At 36.9% G+C, this 19422-nt stretch overlaps 2 protein-coding genes across 2 annotated transcripts in view; one reads left to right on the forward strand and one right to left on the reverse strand.

The window, feature by feature from the left end:
• Positions 1-7407: 7407 nt before the first annotated feature.
• The window catches only part of LOC134654733 (guanylate cyclase soluble subunit beta-1), a 35860-nt gene continuing 23845 nt past the window's right edge, over positions 7408-19422 (reverse strand). The window contains exons 2-14 of the mRNA XM_063510204.1: positions 18086-18161; positions 17590-17690; positions 17189-17307; positions 16342-16497; positions 14538-14691; positions 14046-14200; positions 13573-13704; positions 13334-13416; positions 12941-13111; positions 11419-11656; positions 10848-10985; positions 10543-10700; positions 7408-7528 (exon numbers count right to left, since the gene is read on the reverse strand). Coding sequence (XP_063366274.1) covers positions 7408-7528; positions 10543-10700; positions 10848-10985; positions 11419-11656; positions 12941-13111; positions 13334-13416; positions 13573-13704; positions 14046-14200; positions 14538-14691; positions 16342-16497; positions 17189-17307; positions 17590-17690; positions 18086-18161 — 1802 coding nt within the window. The remainder of the gene's footprint in view (positions 7529-10542; positions 10701-10847; positions 10986-11418; positions 11657-12940; positions 13112-13333; positions 13417-13572; positions 13705-14045; positions 14201-14537; positions 14692-16341; positions 16498-17188; positions 17308-17589; positions 17691-18085; positions 18162-19422) is intronic.
• LOC134654534 (uncharacterized) lies at positions 8565-10362 on the forward strand. The gene is made up of 3 exons (XM_063509980.1): positions 8565-8780; positions 9148-9381; positions 9690-10362. The coding sequence occupies exons 1-3, from the start codon at positions 8651-8653 to the stop codon at positions 10349-10351; spliced, it is 1026 nt and encodes a 341-aa protein (XP_063366050.1). The 5' UTR covers positions 8565-8650; the 3' UTR covers positions 10352-10362.

A 19422-nucleotide genomic window follows, 5' to 3' on the forward strand; every position in this document is an offset into this window, starting at 1 on the left:
ACACAGTTTTTGTATAGGATTTTGCTTGGTTCGTCAGTAAGCCGCATGCCAAATCTCAGCGCGCTCGGACCAACTTGAAAAAAAAAAAGAGTCGGCCATTTTGAAAATTTTTATATGCAATTCCATTACTCTCGAGGCCCTCTATGACATTTGGTCGAGCAACCCCACCCATCTCGCACCGTTTAAAAGCTACCATACAAAATAAAAATTGCCATTTTTTCCGCCATCTTGGGTTTTTTCCAAAAAAAAATTGTTTCATAGGAATTTAGAGGCCTCTATCTCCTGCCATGCCAAATCTCGGCGCGCTCGGACCAACTTCAAAAAATAAAAATAAAAAGTCGGCCATTTTGATTTTTTTTCATTGCAGTTTTATTTCCCTAGAGGCCCTCTATGACATTTGGTCGAGCACCCCCCACCTATCACGCACCTTTTAAAAGTTGCCATACAAAATAAAAGTGCCCAGTTTTTCCGCAATTAAAACATTTTTCAAAAAAAGAATTTTTCATAGGAATCTAGGGGACCCCGAGTTTCCGTGACCAAAATTTCAGCGCGCTAGGACAAACTTGAAAAAATTAAAATAGAAAAGTCGGCCATTTTGAAAAAAAAAAAATGGCGGCGTCAAAAACTGCCAGGGTCCCTCTATGACATTTGGTCGAGCATCCCCCACCTAGGTCCGACCATTTGGCCGGGCCGTCAAACATTTTTCTGACCGGAAGCGGTATACCAAAAGTCGGAATTTTCTGGAGGTCACCCAGCCGCCCTCTATACGACCGTACCAAAGACAAATACCCCACGAACCTCCTTCTGGGAGAACAATTATGTCAATCAATCATCGGATTGCGGCTTTATATCAAACAGAGCGCAGTGTACCGCCGGAACCACTTTTCTCCTCTCCCTTTTTGGGGGGAAATCAAAAGTTAATATCCAGGTTAAGACTTCAGATCAATTAAGTATGATCCAAGGAACAATTGTGTCAAGCGGCATCGCCTGGGACAAAAGGGACAACTCAGTGCACTAACTTCCCCATTAATTAACTTTCTCCCTTAAATATTTTTTTAAATATTGAACCTACCGAATTTTTTTATAGAACATTTAATGTAGAAAATTGGATGTAGATTACTTATGCTTCAGAACATTTTTTTCTACAGGCCACCGGTTACGAGTTAATAACAAAAAATATTAACAATTGATTATAATTAACTTTCTCCCTTTTATATTTTTTTAAATATTGATCCCAGCGAAAAAGTGTACAGAATATTTAATGTAGAAAATTTTATGTAGATTTCTTATGTATCAGAACATTTTTTGCTACAGGCCACCATTTACGAGTTATTTACAAAAAAATATTAACAATTGATTATAATTAACTTTCTCCCTTAAATATTTTTTTAAATATTGATCCTAGCGAAAAAGCGTATAGAATATTTAATGTAGACAATTTTATGAAGATTACTTATGTATCAGAACATTTTTGCTACAGGTCACCGTTTAAGAGTTATTTATAAAAAACTACAAAGGGACCTTTAAATCCGATTTAAGTTTTCTAACACAACATGACTGATCAGTTCATCAGCGTCACATAACATAATTTGACCTCCGCATTGGATAAACAGCAACATTGACTGTTCCAGTATTCAAAGAAACTTAATTGCTAAATTGGGAATCAGAACAACTAAACATGTGCCAGAATCCCCAATTTTAAACTACTACGTTTTTTGCTTATCGATGTCAATGTCGTAAGCGCCATCGGCAATAAGGTCCCTTTTCATAGATAATAGCACAATTTACTCTGTTAAAAGCTGCTTTTCCTTACGCGGCTTTTGAAATATTTACCTAAGTACCCAGTTAATCAATGTAGGTACATATTTAAAGACTTTAAAAATAAGTGATGGATTGAACGTCATAATCGCGGCAGTATAATGCGGCGGCGAGTGTCACCCGTCACGTCAGTATCAGCAACATTAACGCCGCCGCAGTAATGTCGCATCACTAATGCAGCTGCAGTAGACATTTGGGACTAAAGGTGACTTTAGTCGACCCCAAACAAGTGTTACTAACACCAACATTTGGCACTAAAGGTGACTTTAGTCGACCCCAGACAAGTGCAATGTTACTAACACCAACATTTGGGACTAAAGGTGACTTTAGTCGACCCCAAACAAGTGTTAGTAACCCAAACAAAAGTGTTACTAACACCAACATCTCGGACACCTGTGCAATACAATTTATGTAGTGATATTATCTTTTTAATCAAGACGTATCTATTAGCGTTTGAATGCGAAGACGGAGCAGGAATCCTGTACTGAAAATTATACTGAAGAGTGAAGATCCCTGAAGAAAAAAAAAAAATATATATATATTTTTTAAATAACTCTAGACAGTAAGAGTTATCCTCCATATATTATTTACGTCGAAATAAATCATGATAGTATATCAGCGTTTTCCATGTTTAAAATTCTTACCTTTTGGTACTGATTTGATGTTTTCGCCATCGCTCTCCAATCTCAAAAGCACATACCTAAAAATAATCAATGACATGGAATGCCACCAAACGACCTCCGCGGCCGCGACCGGTCCAGCGCGGCGAATACACCGGCGATTTAGATGACAATATCTCATGTGGTAGGTACAGTGTTGTGAATAACGCATATTTTTAGGCTTAAAGACTCGAGCCCTCAAGACTTGTAAGTCTTGAAGACTCGACTAAATTTGAGAATTGTATTTATTTATTTTACGCGTATGTATGTAAGAAATCGTCTTTGCCGCCTATGAGGCGTTAAGCCTCAAGAGTCTTAAGGGTTCGAGTCTTTAAGCCTCGAAATGAGCGTTATTCACAACACTAGGTAGGTAGCCAAATGCTTGAGAGGACTGGACGCCCGCTTGTACCATACATATGAAGTTCCCATTTTGCTCTCTGGATGGATAATATTAATATTTTTACACAATTTGATAAAGATTAACCATTGAATAAAGATAAACGACCCTTTCGTTTCACTTTTTCCTACTTTTTAATTACCTATTTACCTATAAGAATAGTAACAGAGACAAAAATATTGCTAACAATTTTTTGGAACATCGTGGGTTTTAGACGAAGAAACATGTCGACGGTGGAAATTTCAAGTGTATTAATAAGGGAAATACGACAATATGTCCATTACGACTTTTGAAATTTCCACCGTCGATATTCTAATACAAAGAATTTAAAACATGTATGGATGTAAAGGTGAGCATTCAAATGGCTGAAGCTAAAGTAAAAACTACAACTCGATTCTCGCTTATAAGTAACTTAATCTGGCAGCAGCGACTGTACTAACTTCTAATCGTAAAGTCTTAGTTTGTTTTATAATCTTCGCGAAGTGATTAACTATAAAATACATTAGGTATATCATAACCTCTAGGATTATAGCCTGACATTTAAAAAAATCATGTCTACGATGAGGTTGCTAATGATGATCTCATTCTGACAAATTTACTACCGTAAAATGGGGTGAGTAGGGTCAAAACTGAAATTCAAACCTCGATAACATTTTATTTTTACATATGAAAACTGAATGGTGTATATAATAAGTGTTCCGGACGTTTGTATTTTAGTTTTTATTTTATTTTGGGTAGTTCCATTTCATAACTTTGACGATAAAGAGGAAAACCCACCTCACCCCGTAGTGCCTCGTATTTGGGGTGAGAGGGGTTTTTATATAAAGGTGATTTTGGAAGATAGGTGGATCGATTTTTTTTTATTATGCGTATTACTAGCTCCATTTTAAATTGGAATACATTATTTTTGTAGCAGTCGCCTTAAAATCCCTTCTCACCCCCCTCTCAAACCTTCTCTCCCCATTCATAACCCACCTCTCCCCGCGAAACCTACTCACCCCGTTTTACGGTAACTAAAAATATATAATTTAGCGGCATACAAATCAATCTTTGCAGGAAAATATTTTTCTTTTTAAGGATATCTCAGGTCATAAATGGTGTTTTCTCTGTACAAGTTTCCCGTAATATATTTCACACAATTTGAGACCATAAAACACGACAAACAGGTTAACAATATGCTGTTATAGATTATAGACCTTGAGTCTCTTGCAGAATACTAATGCCGTTGTTTATTATGAACCCTATCAAATACGTTTGCAAATTTTGTTAAACATTATGAAAATAGTTGGTATTCAACAAAATAGTATTTTTATATATTATATTGTTCGATAAAAGAAATTAAATTTTCCCAATTCACTTTGAGAAAAAGGTACGTAAAGTGTCATTCAATAGAACTTGCTAATAACTATGTAAACAAACCGCATACTAAAATTGAATGACACTTTAGACATATTCAGGATGAAACATCGCTCCAAAAGTAGCGAGTAGGTATCTGCCATCCTGGAATTATTTTCAAATTATAGGTAAATATATCTATAGATTTCTACAGTCCGCATTCTAAAGTATCTATAACAGTTTTATGTAAATTTATATATACAGGGACTTATATCTTTTTTGATGATAACAGAGAATGATACATACTTTTGACGCGTAGTTTGATCCGTTTCTTTTGATGCTGACTGTAACTGTAAAGTTACAACTGATCCAATTTTTAAAAATGTAAATTATAATACATACTTAGATAGGTACCTGGTGTTTGGCTAATTTATTATCATTCGTCATGCTCGAAGATAACACATTTGTTAGTGCTACGTAGTGATACGTAGCACCAACTGTGTATGTCTCTAATGTGTATTGATTAATTACTTATAAATTGTTATAATTTTTACCGAAGAACTCCCCCGAAATCCTCCAATATCTGACAACAACCGTTTTCTGTAACTGCCTCCTAGCCTACTAAAACGTGTGATACATTTATACGCCGGTTTGAATAGAGATGCTATCGCTGGGACAATGACTGATGACGGCGGCTACAATATGAACCTTCACAGATAATTGTTTTATATTGCTTTCATAATAGTAATTAATACGGTTTAATTACTGCAAGTTAAGCTCATGTAGGTACTAAGGGTTCCGTTATGAACATTTTGTCACTTAGGTATTCTTAACTTTAGTTACTTTAGCTTAGTAGCAATGGCATCGGCGAAACATGCATACTTAGACCTCGAATTCCCTGACTTGCTTAAATTTGAGGAAATTAGCGTAATTGTACGGTCGAGTTCATAAACATCAGTACAATAATTGTGGACTCGACTGTACAGGTATCGAAAAAATGCCGGCTAAATTTCCTCCGGCTTAGCCAGAAGAAATATAGTACATATATATATATATATATATGTAAATATATATATACAGGATGCTTCCTGTAACAGGAGCAATAAATTAAACTGTAGGCAGTACTCCTCAATCTGACCAACATTTGCTCAGCGACTTTTGAAAATAACTCATGTTTAGATTTTTATTACACTTTAAAGTTTATTCTAAGACGCAATGTATTGCAAATGTTGTTATGTTTAAAGCGTGACAAGCAACGTCAAACACACTGATGTCAGCGTACATTGAAGGCAATATTTATTTTGTATGAAAAAGAGGAAGTCTAAACGATTCATAACTTTTAAAAGTTGCTGAACAAATGTTGGTCAGTTTGAGGAGCACAGCCTTTAGTTTAATTTATTGCTCCTGTTACAGGAAGCACCCTGTATAGCAAATCGTTACAGTATGTTTGACGCGCCACCACTGCCTGTGAAGCTAAGGGCCGATCCTTAAAACTCCCGGTGAGGGCATGTATTTATGTCACGAACACGAATTACTGTTACTTGACAAATTTCTGGAAGAAACATAACTTTGTACCTATATCAAAACAATGTTTAGGTACCTATATAGGTTTCAATGACACAATGAAGTTCATGTATCTAAAGTTTACTAAAAATAAAACAACAAAAAATCATAATAATCTTCTACACATAATGTTAATAAACTAGGCTTGTGAATAAACTAGGTACACTGTATTTCACACTAAAGTAGGCCTTATATTAAAATATATAGATAAAATAAATCACAGACAAAATAACATTATTTAAAGCCATTATCTAAATAGTATTTGGTCAGCAAAAACGATGACTAGAATATTTCAGATAAAACTTTGAAGATATGAATAAAAATTAACATGAGTAAATAATTATTATCTAGGTACATACAACATCCAATATCTCGTACAATTACGCAAATATCACTAACAATAATAGCAAATACAAGTGTTTTTATAAAAGATGTTAAATAATATAGCAAAGGGTCCGAGTATTCAAAACCCTGCATATGTTTTTGGATTTTGTTAATATTTTTGCCACTTACGACTTGTTTCTTATATATACTTACTAAACTTATATAAGATTTTAGTGCCAGTCTTACCAAACTTAATTTTCATAGAGATAGTAGATATTATGTCTACTGATGTGCCGTTAAGTTTCCAAAATTGCGAAATTTCCAAATGGTAAAATTTTAAACTTCTCATATTTTTGTATGGAATCCTAATCTTCTATTTCCAAAATGAAAGTTTTCTTTGTTTCCCGTGAAATGTCCTTGAAATTTTCGAGAAATGTTTCATCTATTTGGAAACTTTACGCAACATGTACAATATAATGTAATTCTGTCTACACTGTGTCAGGTATTATGCAAGGAAGAATTTTTATTTTTATATTTCTGTCATGTTAAACCTTTTTCAAAACTCCATAATATTCTATAGTAGTATTAGACAGGCCATCAATTTTCACAATATTACTCAATTACACCTTCTCTGTAAATATTTGTTCTTTTTCTAAACTTTTCCCATCAAATACTTAAATTGTTATGCTTCAATAGAACAATGCTAGTGGAAACTGAGGAAACCTGAATGCAATTGTGTCATTGTTGCAGTAAAATGCAGTACCTAAGTTTTTTGCTGGTAAAGTTTATCTGTGCATTGTTTGTTCTAAAGCTACTCGTACTTAGCTCTTTTACTTGCTACTTAAAATCTTAGTTAATTAAACATAATTTTGCAAATAAATATGAGCTGGCTACAACATCTTACTTATACCAATTTTCTTAAGAATCTTATGAATGCTTGGGATCTTTTTACTAAGTTCACTTTCGCGTTCACTTATATTTCCATAGGGGTTAAGTAAATAGCGTTTCGGTGGTTATAAATACAGCGGCCAAACTGTATTGTCTACTTTGTTGCCAAAATAATTTTTATTTAGGTACTTACTGCACTTTATGGACTTTTAGTTTACGTAAAATCGCATAGTTTGTGACAGCGCTCTACGAAGCCGAAATTAGCTAAATCTCTTTTCAAAGACCGATGTACAATAATTATCCTCAGGTAGCAACACTAGCAACTGAACACGTACACAATTAAAACTCATTTTTGAAGCTAAAATTAGCAATATTTCTATGGTCTACTACCTCTTTAGGATTTGTACTTATATTTAGGGGTTCTTAGACTGTCTTCCTCTCAAGGAACCAAGTCTGCATAGGCTCAGCCTTCCCCTTCATGGAGACGTGGCCGCGATAGGTCAGTTTGAATGATTCATCGTAGTTGTCTTCACGCATCAGGTAGCTGGAATAGAAATTAAGAAAATTATACTTAATCTAAATTGCCAAAGGGCAATGGAGCGAAGTATCCGAAGATCTGACAGGGTGAGGTGAGGAACACAAAGCTTCGCTCCAAAACCCGAGTCGTTGATGTTGGGGTGAAGACCGCCAGGCTAAAGAAGGACTGGGCTGGACATGTCTGCCGGATGCATGATGACAGATGGGCCAAAATAGCCACTAGCTGACATCCCCAGTGTAGTCGAGGCAGAGGCTGACCGAGAAAAAGATGGCGAGACGACTTGGATGCATTCCAGCGGGATTGGCGGGATCTTGCTCAACGCAGGGAGGATTGGAAAAAGGAGAGAGGAGGCCTTTGCCCAGCAGTGGGACACACACATAGGCTAAAAAAGAAAATCTAAATGAATTTTATATTAAACAGATATGTCTACGAACGATATCACAATTTTAAGAAATAAAGGAGAAGGAGACAAGCTTTTATCGATGACTGTACTTTTCTTTCAACTGGCAAGTACTGATCGAGAAAATTCTAACAAACCCAAACTTAATTTTATTAGGTTGCGTTGTTTTATCACCGAGCTCCTGCTGCTACTCCTGTGATCAGATCAGCTAGATGGTACCTTGGTGCCATAATATTGCCTTGTCACTCAACTTCCATTATGTAAAATGTGAAGTTTCAGCTTTAATTGTTAAACCAAAAATAATTCGCTGACAATGTAGGAGATTTTTTGGAGGAGTTTTATTTTATTTCCATATTTGATCCGCTACCACAATCATTTCTCTGTGGGATAGTTTTAAACAGATCTCAGATTCATTGCCCAGCTGAATTGCTTTCTAACTATTCCCTATTATTAATACAACACCACAATATCTTGAATGACATTCTTACACCAAAACATTATGAACTAGGGGATGTTGTATGGTTTCCCATACATTGACCTAAGTAGATTACACTTATAACTCTTATAAGGCTTCAGAGGGTGGACTGATTTCCGACTATTATGGTACGAACTGCGGCGATGGACACAAGTCTAAACGTGACAGCTTCAATTTTGACAAATTGTCAACATTTTGTAAATTTTTGGGTAATAATTCATAATTTTCTGTCGATTTTGTGTAAATAATCGATATGGATTCGTTTATGGAGTATTATTTCGAGGAAGTGTTCTGTAATTTGGACCGTGATTGTTTGAATGGTAGATACAAGAGGAAGGAGCTGGTGGAATATTTTAGCACAGTCATCGCTGGATGTGCAGCAGGTTTGTTTTTAAATTTTGCATACTTATTGTGTAAATTAACAAATAAATCTTCCATAAGTATACCTACACACTTATTATTATGAATACCACATTCAGTTCACAAAGAAACCAGATTTATCGATCGTACCATTACCTACATTTTCTGTAGGTACCTTAAATGCTAAATTATGAGGAAATTTCAAACGAAGTCTGAACCGTTTTTAAAAGAGACGCAACCACTCGTCTTTCTTATTGATAATATTTACTCCATATTCGATTCAATACAGTTTAAGTGGCACAAACTCGGTGTATTTACAACCAATACTTTTTAGAGGACTTAATAATCTTCTGCCCTTTTATAGGCATTAAAAACATTTGTCTGTTACAGGGCAGAAACAAACCGACAACACAACCTGCAAGAACTTCATCACATCAGCTCTGAAGTACCACAACAACTGCAAAGCGACCAACGGAGACGTATGCCTCATGGGCAAATACCACAATGTCCTGTATATAGCCATGAAGCTATCGTTTGATTGGAGTCTCCAGGATAATGGAGTGGTTGCAGCTCTCTTGGATGAGCTATATGCGTGTGAAAAGACATTTGAGAGAATATTTTTGGGTGAGTATAAGTTGGAGAAACTCTAGGGTTCGAGACACCATTTTCACTGTCATTAAATTCGAAATGGATCTTCAGAAGATTCAAAATCCTGTGATTAGTCAATCGATAGACAAAACTGTGAAAGTTTTGTTATGCAGAATCATATTTTCCAATTTTAGTTTTAGTAGACTATAGATCTCTACAGAATTTGAGTTGTCAGTAGGTTCTAGTGGAAGGCGTGATTCTCACAGAGGAATTGATTTCCCTTGCGACATTGTAACTTAAATGCAAACTTGAATGTATATGTGCGCCCTTTCATTTATTTACAGGAGCTATTTTTGGTACATCAGCGCCTTACTTCCTAGCCGGTTGGAAATCAGACTTCGTGGACAAAGAAGAAAACGTCCACGCGCTAGTCTTCTTCTTGGATCACGCCACAAACGCCAATTTGGAATACACAGAAGAGGGGAAAGTGTATCGATTTATCGACGTTCCTCTCGAAAGTTGTGGAAAAGCATCACCCGTGAGGGTGGTCATACAAATGGGAACGTCAGAAATGTTAATGATTCTGCTCCGATTTGGTGCCCAAATTTTCTCTGATAATGTTGCTACAAATCCCGTAGAATCCATTCTGGATAGATTAAAGGACTACAACAGAGTGTATCCATATGAATTAGTATCTTGTTTAAAGTTAGTACTAAGAGCAATACCAAGAATAACTTTCACGGTCGATAAGAGAGCATTTAAGCATTTGGAATTACCTGACGATTATAATTACGACAGAAAGGTTGCCTTGGAAAAATATGGAGAAATACTACAAGATCATTTGATTCCAAGTTCAAGGTGTGGCCTACAGCCAGTGGAATTGAAGCATCTGTGTAGATGTGTGGTACGGAAAACGTTGTGGCATAATTTTGAATTGCCTTTTGGTATACCGAAGTTAGGGGTGCCAGTTGCTTTGCAAAAATATTTAGACCTTTTGGATGATTAAACCTTTACTAAAAATAATGTTTTTTTTTTGTGTGTCAACTTAATTACCTTCACGTCATGTTCTCTAACATTCCTCAAGCTCGTTGCCTTTTGCATTTCGTAATCAACTCTTAATGGACTTTGGTTCTAAGCATAGCGATCATGTAATACCAGAGAGCCCTCTGGTCTTGAATAAAGTTCATTTTATATCACCTGTAAGTATCCTCGCTGACATTAATAGTGCCTGGAACGCCCGTGGTCTCGCAGCGACTGGTGAGGTTGACGGTGTTCCCGAAGAGGCAGTAGCGCGGCATGCGGTGGCCAATGACGCCAGTCACCACCTCGCCGGAGTGAATACCGATAGTGATGCCCTGACAAATAAGTGTAGTAGCCTAAGAATCATTTTGACTCAACCACTACTGCTCTGTGATTCTGTGAGAAATTTTATCTTAGAAAAATTAATTCTATGCTCTTTTCAAAGTTCGAAGAGTAAACACAAAAATCCAAATGATACTTACAACAGGTTCTCCATCTACAGTGATCTCCTTGGAGTTGTCCATCATTTCAAGAGCAAGAAGCGAGATGTGCTTAGCATGAGCCTCCTCGTATTCCGGAAGTCCAGAAACTGCCATATACTTGTCTCCCACCGTTTCCACCTGTAATTAATATGGCCTTAGTTAAATAAAACAACGATTCGAATGTATCACATCTGGCCATGGGTAAACTAAGAAAACATAGTACATTTATTAAATTTTTAGGGTTCCGCACCTCAAAAGGAAAAACGGATACGGGAACCCTTATAAGATTACTCGTGCGTCTGTCTGTCGGTCCGACCATTCCCCCCTTTATCTCCGAATCTACTAAGACTAAAATTTTGAAAAAATACACAAAATAGTTATTTACCTATATATGACAGGAAAACCTAATAGAAATGTGCAGTCAAGCATGAGTCGGACTTAATGTACGGAACCCTTGGAACGCGAGACCGACTCGCACTAGGCCGGTTTTTTAAAGAGTATTCCGTGCCGACCAGCGAAGACTGACCATGACTATATTCATATTTTTGATAAAACGATCCTAAACACCTACCTTATAAACGTTAGGGTTCCTCTGCTGATCAGTAAGAACGTCGAACGTGGTGTACAGATCGTTGAGCATCCTCACGATCTTCATGGCACCCTTATGGTCAGTATTCCTGGCGCAGTAGTTAGCGAAGCCGACGACGCCACTAAACAGGAGAGTTACTGGGTCGTAGCGGCGCGCTGGCACGGGACGCCGGTGGCGGAGCTCCGTGGCCACGCTTCGAGGCAGTACCGAGTACAGGAGTCTGTAATTAAATAAGTGATTAAAAGGAAACCGATGGTTGACTCGTAGAGAATGCTAGTAGGCAGTGAGTCCACCATTTGTAATAAAACCTTAATGGTATAACGTTTGATCGTATTTATGAGGTATATAATGCAGTTTTGGTTGGATTTGGTTAATATAGTTGGTCATACCAATTTGTCAGTCAGTATAAGAACCAGGAAAACTATACTCATCCTTTTCTTTTGGGTGCTCGTGCGGACAAAGATAGTATGATTCTCTCTATCTATGTTTGAAATGAGACAGTTCTTTGACAAACTATATGTGACACATCTTGACAGTGTGTCAGTTTGGTGTCAGTGTCCATAAAACTAATAAGAAAATAATAAATTTTGTAATGGCCTCTTTTTTTTTTTTTTTTTTTTTAATTAGTATGCAGTTTGGTCGACCTTGTGACCAGCGACTGCTCTTGTTGGGAGAAGATTGGTAACGTGGCCGTAAGGGCCACGTCACCACCAAGGACGAAAGGGAAAGGAAATTCACAGGAGTAAGAAAAGAGAAAAGCAAGAATAGAGAAGAGAAGTTAATTTGTAGCAAAAACAATAACGCTAGGTACAGAATGTTTTGAGTTTGTAATGGCCTCGAGGCTACCAAAGCTGCTATTTCTCAAAACCATACTACTCATAGCATTAATTACTCATCCGTAAAAACTTTATTCCGGTCTATAGTATACTCTACTGGCTTAATAAATACCTATGGTGTGCAAGTTGAAATTATAGGAAGAGACCGGATCTCCAGTGTAGATGGTGATACTTTAAATTATGTGTCTCAAAGAGATAACCCCGTGTGTGTTGTGTACGGTGTATTACGGTGTGCGGCAAAATAGTATTATAGCAGTTCACTATCGGTGAGTTATTTGTAGTCATTAAGCTTTATGCTGTAGCTGCTTTGTATTTAGGCATTCCACAACATGATGGGATAGCTACTCCATTTTAATAATTGGTACTTTTTTATTATTCGACATTATTTTAATTGTTCCACAAACACCATGACCATAACCAGAATATCCTAATTAAATGGACAGGATATAATATGCAGGTCTACAGTTTAAGAAAAATCTCAATCTACAAGTGACATAGTAGGAATTAGTAGAACTATTTCAATGGCGAAATTTTATAAAATCATGGTTTGAATGGGTGACCCAAGGCCTGGAGACATAAGCCAGATAAGGAAAATCGACAACAAAAATTGTCAGTGAACTTGCCTATAAGGAAAAATCGACAACCGTAAAAATTGTCAGTGAACTTGCCTGTCAGTCTTCTGCTTCTCCGAGTCCAGCTCCCTGAAGGTCTGCTGCAGTTTGTCGGTGAGCACCTCCAAGTTCTGGGTGAGCTTGTAGTCTGCCTCGAACTGCTCTGACATGAGCACCAGGTCGCGAGTGGCGTCGTGGAGAGGAATGTCGGCGATGCAGAGGCCAAGGCTGCGCAATTAAAACACCAAACTTTCAATTAAAAAACGTATGTAAAGTAGGTTAAAAAGTTATTCGCTCTTGGACCATCGTTCTTCTTTGTTGACAGAAAAGTTGGGTAAAAAATTAGCACCAGAACAAGAGCGAAATCATGAAGCAATATAAAATATACAATTTATCATCTGAATAAGTATACAAAACACACATATGTATATGTTACTGATCATGACGTACCGGGTCAAGTCATCAAGGTTAGTGACACTGGGGTAGCATTGGAAGACGACCACATCTGTTTCTGGGATGTACAACATTTGTCCCTGAAAATAAACAACATTAATGATCAACTTGCCTTGCCAAAGTTCTTGTTTTGACTAGACACAGATTCGAAAAATCCTCTCCTGCACTTAAAAAGTGGTTCTCTATATGTTTTTACTCGCAAAAAAAAACATAATTTGTTCTTTTCACCTACGTACCTTGAGACGAAGAGGAGCAATTCCCTCATGTGGATCAGTAATGTTCATTTCTTCTGGCTTCGTCTTCAGCACATATACAGTATTGATGTGTGCCAAAATGTTCTCGAATTTCATTTCCAAATGTGGTCGCACCTATCAATAAAACATTTAGCACCTTCATTCTTGCTAATGAAATTTATTTTTGCTTATGTTATGTTATGAACGCTTATTCTTTTGATATTTCTCATAATGGTAGAATGGTAAAAAATCAAGAGGCGTTTGGAAGCAGAACTCCTATCTGGGCCCGTTTATCAAAAACTTGTAACTTGTAATACAAGCGGATGTCACTTTTTGACAGCTTTTGTTAGACAGGACTTCCACTTGTATTACAAGTTACAAGCTTTTAAGAAACGGGCCCCTGGTGTGTAGTATGACTTCTTTTTTTTAAACCTGTTTCTGGCTATAATAGTAACCTATTTATTCTACTGGCTTACCGTGTCCAATACATCACTAATTTTGCAACCAGGCCTGGTGACTCTCGGCAGGAGACGGGACACAGTACGTCCGGCTTGCACGATGTTCAGCTCCCGGTCAAACATTAGGTGGAATGGGAACACCCGGCAGAACGTAGATGGACTGACTTTTGGCTCTGAAAATGTATTTTAGTAATATCCTGACATACAGAGAAACACAAAAATCCTAATTTTGTTATCTGTCTCTGTATCGTTCGAATATGCAAGAGTGATCGAAAGGCAGATAACTATATTTCGATTTTCGTGTTTCGCGGTAGCCTCTGCGCAGTCCCGGCTTTTTGCCACGGCTCGTGGAAACTTGGGGTCTGCTTGGCAACTGATCCCAAGAATTGACGTACAACAATGAACATTTCATGTCTCTTTTATTTGCCATATAATCATCATGCTTCCTGTTTTCTCTGTTATTGTCATTTTCAGATCTTTTAAAATGTTTGCATAGAAAGTTGGTCTTACCAAGTGATAAAGTTTCAAACTCTGCAATCTCAGGGGCGGATACACGTCCATTATTAGAAGTCTCAGTGATGAGAAATTGAACATGGTCACATTCCTCTTTGGTTTTTAAGACTTCCACCTTAACTTCTGTATTGTGAAGCTTGCTGGCTACTGTCTGAAATAAAATGAAAAATTATGTCTTAACCCTTTAACCGCCAAAGGCGTTATCTGACGCCGCGGCTACAGCCAATATCAACCTTCGTGCATTCCAACTTTGTTCACGATGACTATAAAATAGATAGTAAAAACTTTATTAACACCTCAAACAAATAGGTACATACCAAATATAACTCAAAGGCAATCGGCCGCCCGTACTCCTAGTGAGGACCGATTGACCCTCACCTAATATCAGTATGATTAAAAAAATATTTATATATATATATATTTATATTATTTTCGATATATTCAAAGAGTTGAATTGTACTTTTGTAGACCATTGCTTCCTGATTTGACAGTGAAGACGGTGCGATTACCACGCATCCATGTCAATTGAAATGTGTGTCACGATCGAGCTGATTGCACATAATAAATATAACACGAGTATAATGCTCGTCTCTTACATGCGTAGAGGCTCAACGTATCATAAAATAAAATATATTACATCAATTCATGCGTGCGTGGTGTAGGTAAGTGGAGTGGCGGAAGTGCAGGAAGGTATAGGTACTCATCTTTTATTAACAAGCTTCAATCTTCCAAGGATTGTAGCATCATGAAAATTGGCAGCTGTATGTAGTTTTGATGACAATACAATAATATGGTACTGTCGAACTGATCTGATGATGGAGACAGGAGGTGGCCATAGGAACTCTTGACCTGTATGTAACTAACATGTAATGGAATCTAAGGTAACTAATTTAACCATCTTCTAAGGATCACAGCGTCATGAAAATTGGCAGCTGTATGCAGTTCTGATGACAATACAATAATATGATACTGTCGAACTGATCTGATGATGGAGACAGGAGGTAGCCATAGGAACTCTATGATGAAACAACGCAACTTAATTGTGTTAGGGGTTTTTAGAATTGTCTCGATGAGTATTAGTTGTCTGTCGTAAGAAAAGTACAGTCAGCGATAAAAGCTTGTACCAAAAATTAAACTTTTGCCAAAAACTTATACTACACCATATATATACCATATTTGCACCTTAAACAAATGAGACAAGTGCGTCTTGGTCAAATGCGCCTAGCCTTTCAAATATTGTATATACTCGAATTTGCCAAGGCGTGCCGTGGCCGGCTGGTTACGAGATTCAGGGCGTTAGCCGCGTAATCTGAAGATTCCAGCCTCGGCCACTGGAGAGCCTGGTCACTTTTTCTTCAATATATGACATCAATTACATACAGTCTATAATCACTTAAAAATTAAAAAACCGGCCAAGTGCGAGTCGGACTCGCGCGCGGAGGGTTCCGCACCATCAACAAAAAATAGAGCAAAACAAGCAAAAACAACAAGCAAAAAAACGGTCACCCATCCAAGTACAGACCTCGCCCGACGTTGCTTAACTTCGGTCAAAAATCACGATTGTTGTATTCCCATACTTAAATCTTTATTTTATTCTGTTTTTAGTATTTGTTGTTATAGCGGCAATAGAAATACATCATCTGTGAAAATTTCAACTGTCTAGCTATCACGGTTCGTGAGATACAGCCTGGTGACAGACGGACGGACGGACAGCGAAGTCTTAGTAATAGGGTCCCGTTTTTTACCCTTTGGGTACGGAACCCTAAAAACAATATGACAGAAACGAGAGTTTTACTCGTACCTTCACAATTCCAATAACAATATGCTCCAACCCAGGTCTATCTGAATAGTAATGTAGGACCAACGCCCCGTCCTCTGGTCTCTCCGTGCATCGGAAGGATGGTGACCGCATGCCAGGGTACAGGGTTCCGAGGTGATCATGCAACGCGTCTAGATTCTGAAAAATAAGTGAAGTTTTACCACAGAATAAATAATAGTACTAAGTACAGAAGACTCACTCTCTAACAAAACGCGTCTGTTACGATCAGCACAGATATGGCCGCTAGGTGGCGACAGCGCCACGCGCGGCTTATGGCTTTCCCCAAAACTGGGGCCGAATGGATGTACTTTTAGCTACCTGTAGCAAAGCGACGAAATCGCGGAGTGAGCCACGCCTGCTTTTACCTACTTACTCGTAATATACATCCCTTTAGTTTAGCAATTGCAAGATAAAAATAGTTATTTTGGCGTACTTATAATTTCAATTCACAGTAGAATAGTGCATCTGACTCTGCTATAGTGACTTACAGAATTAAAAAAAACTTAAGTAGACAACTTAATGGCATACAACTACATAGAACAATGCATAACAATTGGACAATCTCGATTTGAAACCACTGTATTCTGCCTTAGCGCAATGATTTATCTTACTTTCTTTAACTTGTTCAATATAGTTGGTCAAACCAATTTGTCAGTCAGTAAGAACCAGGAAAACTATACTCTACTCATCCTTTTCTTTTGGGTACTAGTACTAGTGTAAGACAAAAATAGTATGATTTTCTAGTTTTAGTTTATATAAATAGTTTTGTTTGAAATGAGACAGTCCTTTGACAAAAACTATATATATGTTATCAATAAAATAATGTTACCTGTAAAAAGTCGCGAGGTGTGGCGCCCAACACTTGCAAGATTTTATCATATCCAGAATCTTGGCAGAACTCGAAGAAAGTCTTGCCAAATAATTCCAATATAGCGTCTGCTGGTATTTCTGTTAGTAAATAAGAATAACATTACTTATTAAATTGTTACCTAATGAAATGTTAATTTATTGCCTAATATGGAGGCGACAATTAATAACAAACCTGACACAAAAGTTACACGAATGGCTAAAAGTTCAGTCTAAAGTTATCACTATGTAACAGCGATGAAACTATTGAGATGCTAGAAATTATGCTAGAATACAGGTCGGTTGACTGGTTCTAGATTTCAGATAGTGTGTGATATGATAATTATCATAGTGTGATTCGACAGCAAATTTAGTGGAACTTACGCAGTATCTCGACGGCAGCCGTGATGAGGTTGTACGTGATCTCATCGTCGTATATCTGCCGCACCAGGAAACTGCCTTCCATCGCGACATCGGCTTTTCTTCTGCAATTTACCATTTTGAAGTGAACATCGGGTTTGTTACAACAGCAGTTGCGAAAACATCACCTCTCAAGCGAATTATTTATAAATTGAAAAGAGGCGCGCTACAGTCATTCGATCAGTCATGCTTGCCTGTTACCTTTTGCTCTTATATTTATAGAGATTTTAGTGTAATTCAACCATATTTTTCAGTTGGTCATACAAGCAGATCTTATACAAATTGATGATAGTATCATTATACTCAAACTTAAAAGAAATCATTAATTTTTTGAACGATTTGGTGATATTGTTATTCAAAAATCTACTCGAAACAGCCACCTGATGGGATGTAGCCATCTTCGTCCATTAACAAAGACAAAACTGTCAATTTTATCCTAAAATGTTAAGTTAATCCTTACTTGATTTCCTCCCACGTCGTCTGTCCAAAAGTCTTCATCACGAGCAGCTCGAGAGCATAGTTCACGAACCCGTACTGAAATAAAGTTACATAATTTTATCTTACATAAATTATTTATACGTGTTGCTCGTATAAATAAGTCGCACTAAAAGTAATGTCAAATCAATATCAAAGCAAGATTTTGAGCACATACATGCAAATTACAGTCATCTGAAGATTGTCTAGCTAGAGATTTAAATAACTGATACCTATATACCGTTAAGGAGTTAAAGCCTGATGTTGTGATTCATCTTAAAATTAGTTGTACTTAGATGAGAATAATTGTGTTAAATCTAATCGTTTATTTAGTTTAGGTACAGTATCCAAAAATTTGTCTAATGTCGATTGATTGCCATTTTAGACTGATGATATGTCTTAACCGATAGGTATCCGATTAGGTACTTCTGTGCAAGAAATATAGGGCCCGATTCGGATTTTGTAATAGATATCTATTAGACATCGCCAAGATACGATAACGATATGTTTAAGATCTAACCTGTCAAATTTGACATTTCCGCGATTCTGGAGATACTTTTGAACGATTTCCACAAGATATTACTTAGAGATCTAATTCACATCTAATAGATATCTAACACGATCTATCGTAAAAGTGACATTGGTTGCCCGAATTGCGCTGCAAAAGAGAACTAGTTGAAATCTAAACTATAACTTATCTAGAATGGATCTAGTACGTGTCGTCTCTTGTGAATATCTTGAAGTTCGAATACGGCAGATAGTAATATTATAAAATATTGTAGGCCCAGTTGTGACAGCTGAAGTAGATGACGTATGGCCTCGCACATTACGCTATAATTAACAACATAAGGTTGCAATGTACTAAGGTTTTACAATCCAGTCACCATAGAATGTATGGCGCCGAACGGTATCACTTTTCATCTGTCAAAATTTTAGCTATAAAATTTTTCATTGCGCATTTTGCTTAACATTAAAAAGGTAAAATATTTAGATTATCTTACCATTTTTGTGTGTTATTCTCCTGTAACAATGAAAATACAAAATTACCACCAATAGTGTTTTGGCAGCTGGAGTAATAAAATATTGATGGTGAAATAATAGAAAATTAAAACATCAACAATGTCTATTTATTAATTCTATTATTCTTATTAGTTATGATAAATTGATAATACAGAACCTCTAACAGTAGCACCACCTGTTGTCGATGTTGTGAAACTAGTTTCTGTCTATTCACCACTAGGTGGCAATGTCTGGGGAGGTGAAGTCCCTACTCGCCACTAGATGGCTGTACAAGCTTAATTTAATAAACGTTGCTAATAAACA

This window comes from Cydia amplana, chromosome 15 (genome assembly GCF_948474715.1).
Source record: "Cydia amplana chromosome 15, ilCydAmpl1.1, whole genome shotgun sequence".
Lineage (NCBI taxonomy): Eukaryota > Metazoa > Arthropoda > Insecta > Lepidoptera > Tortricidae > Cydia > Cydia amplana.

Bases quoted from the DNA above. Each gene is read 5' to 3' on its own strand.
- LOC134654534 (XM_063509980.1), top strand. From the start codon at position 8,651: ATGGATTCGTTTATGGAGTATTATTTCGAGGAAGTGTTCTGTAATTTG. The intron at 8,781-9,147 runs GTTTGTTTTTAA...TGTCTGTTACAG, and splicing joins CATCGCTGGATGTGCAGCAG to GGCAGAAACAAACCGACAAC. The intron at 9,382-9,689 runs GTGAGTATAAGT...ATTTATTTACAG, and splicing joins ATTTGAGAGAATATTTTTGG to GAGCTATTTTTGGTACATCA.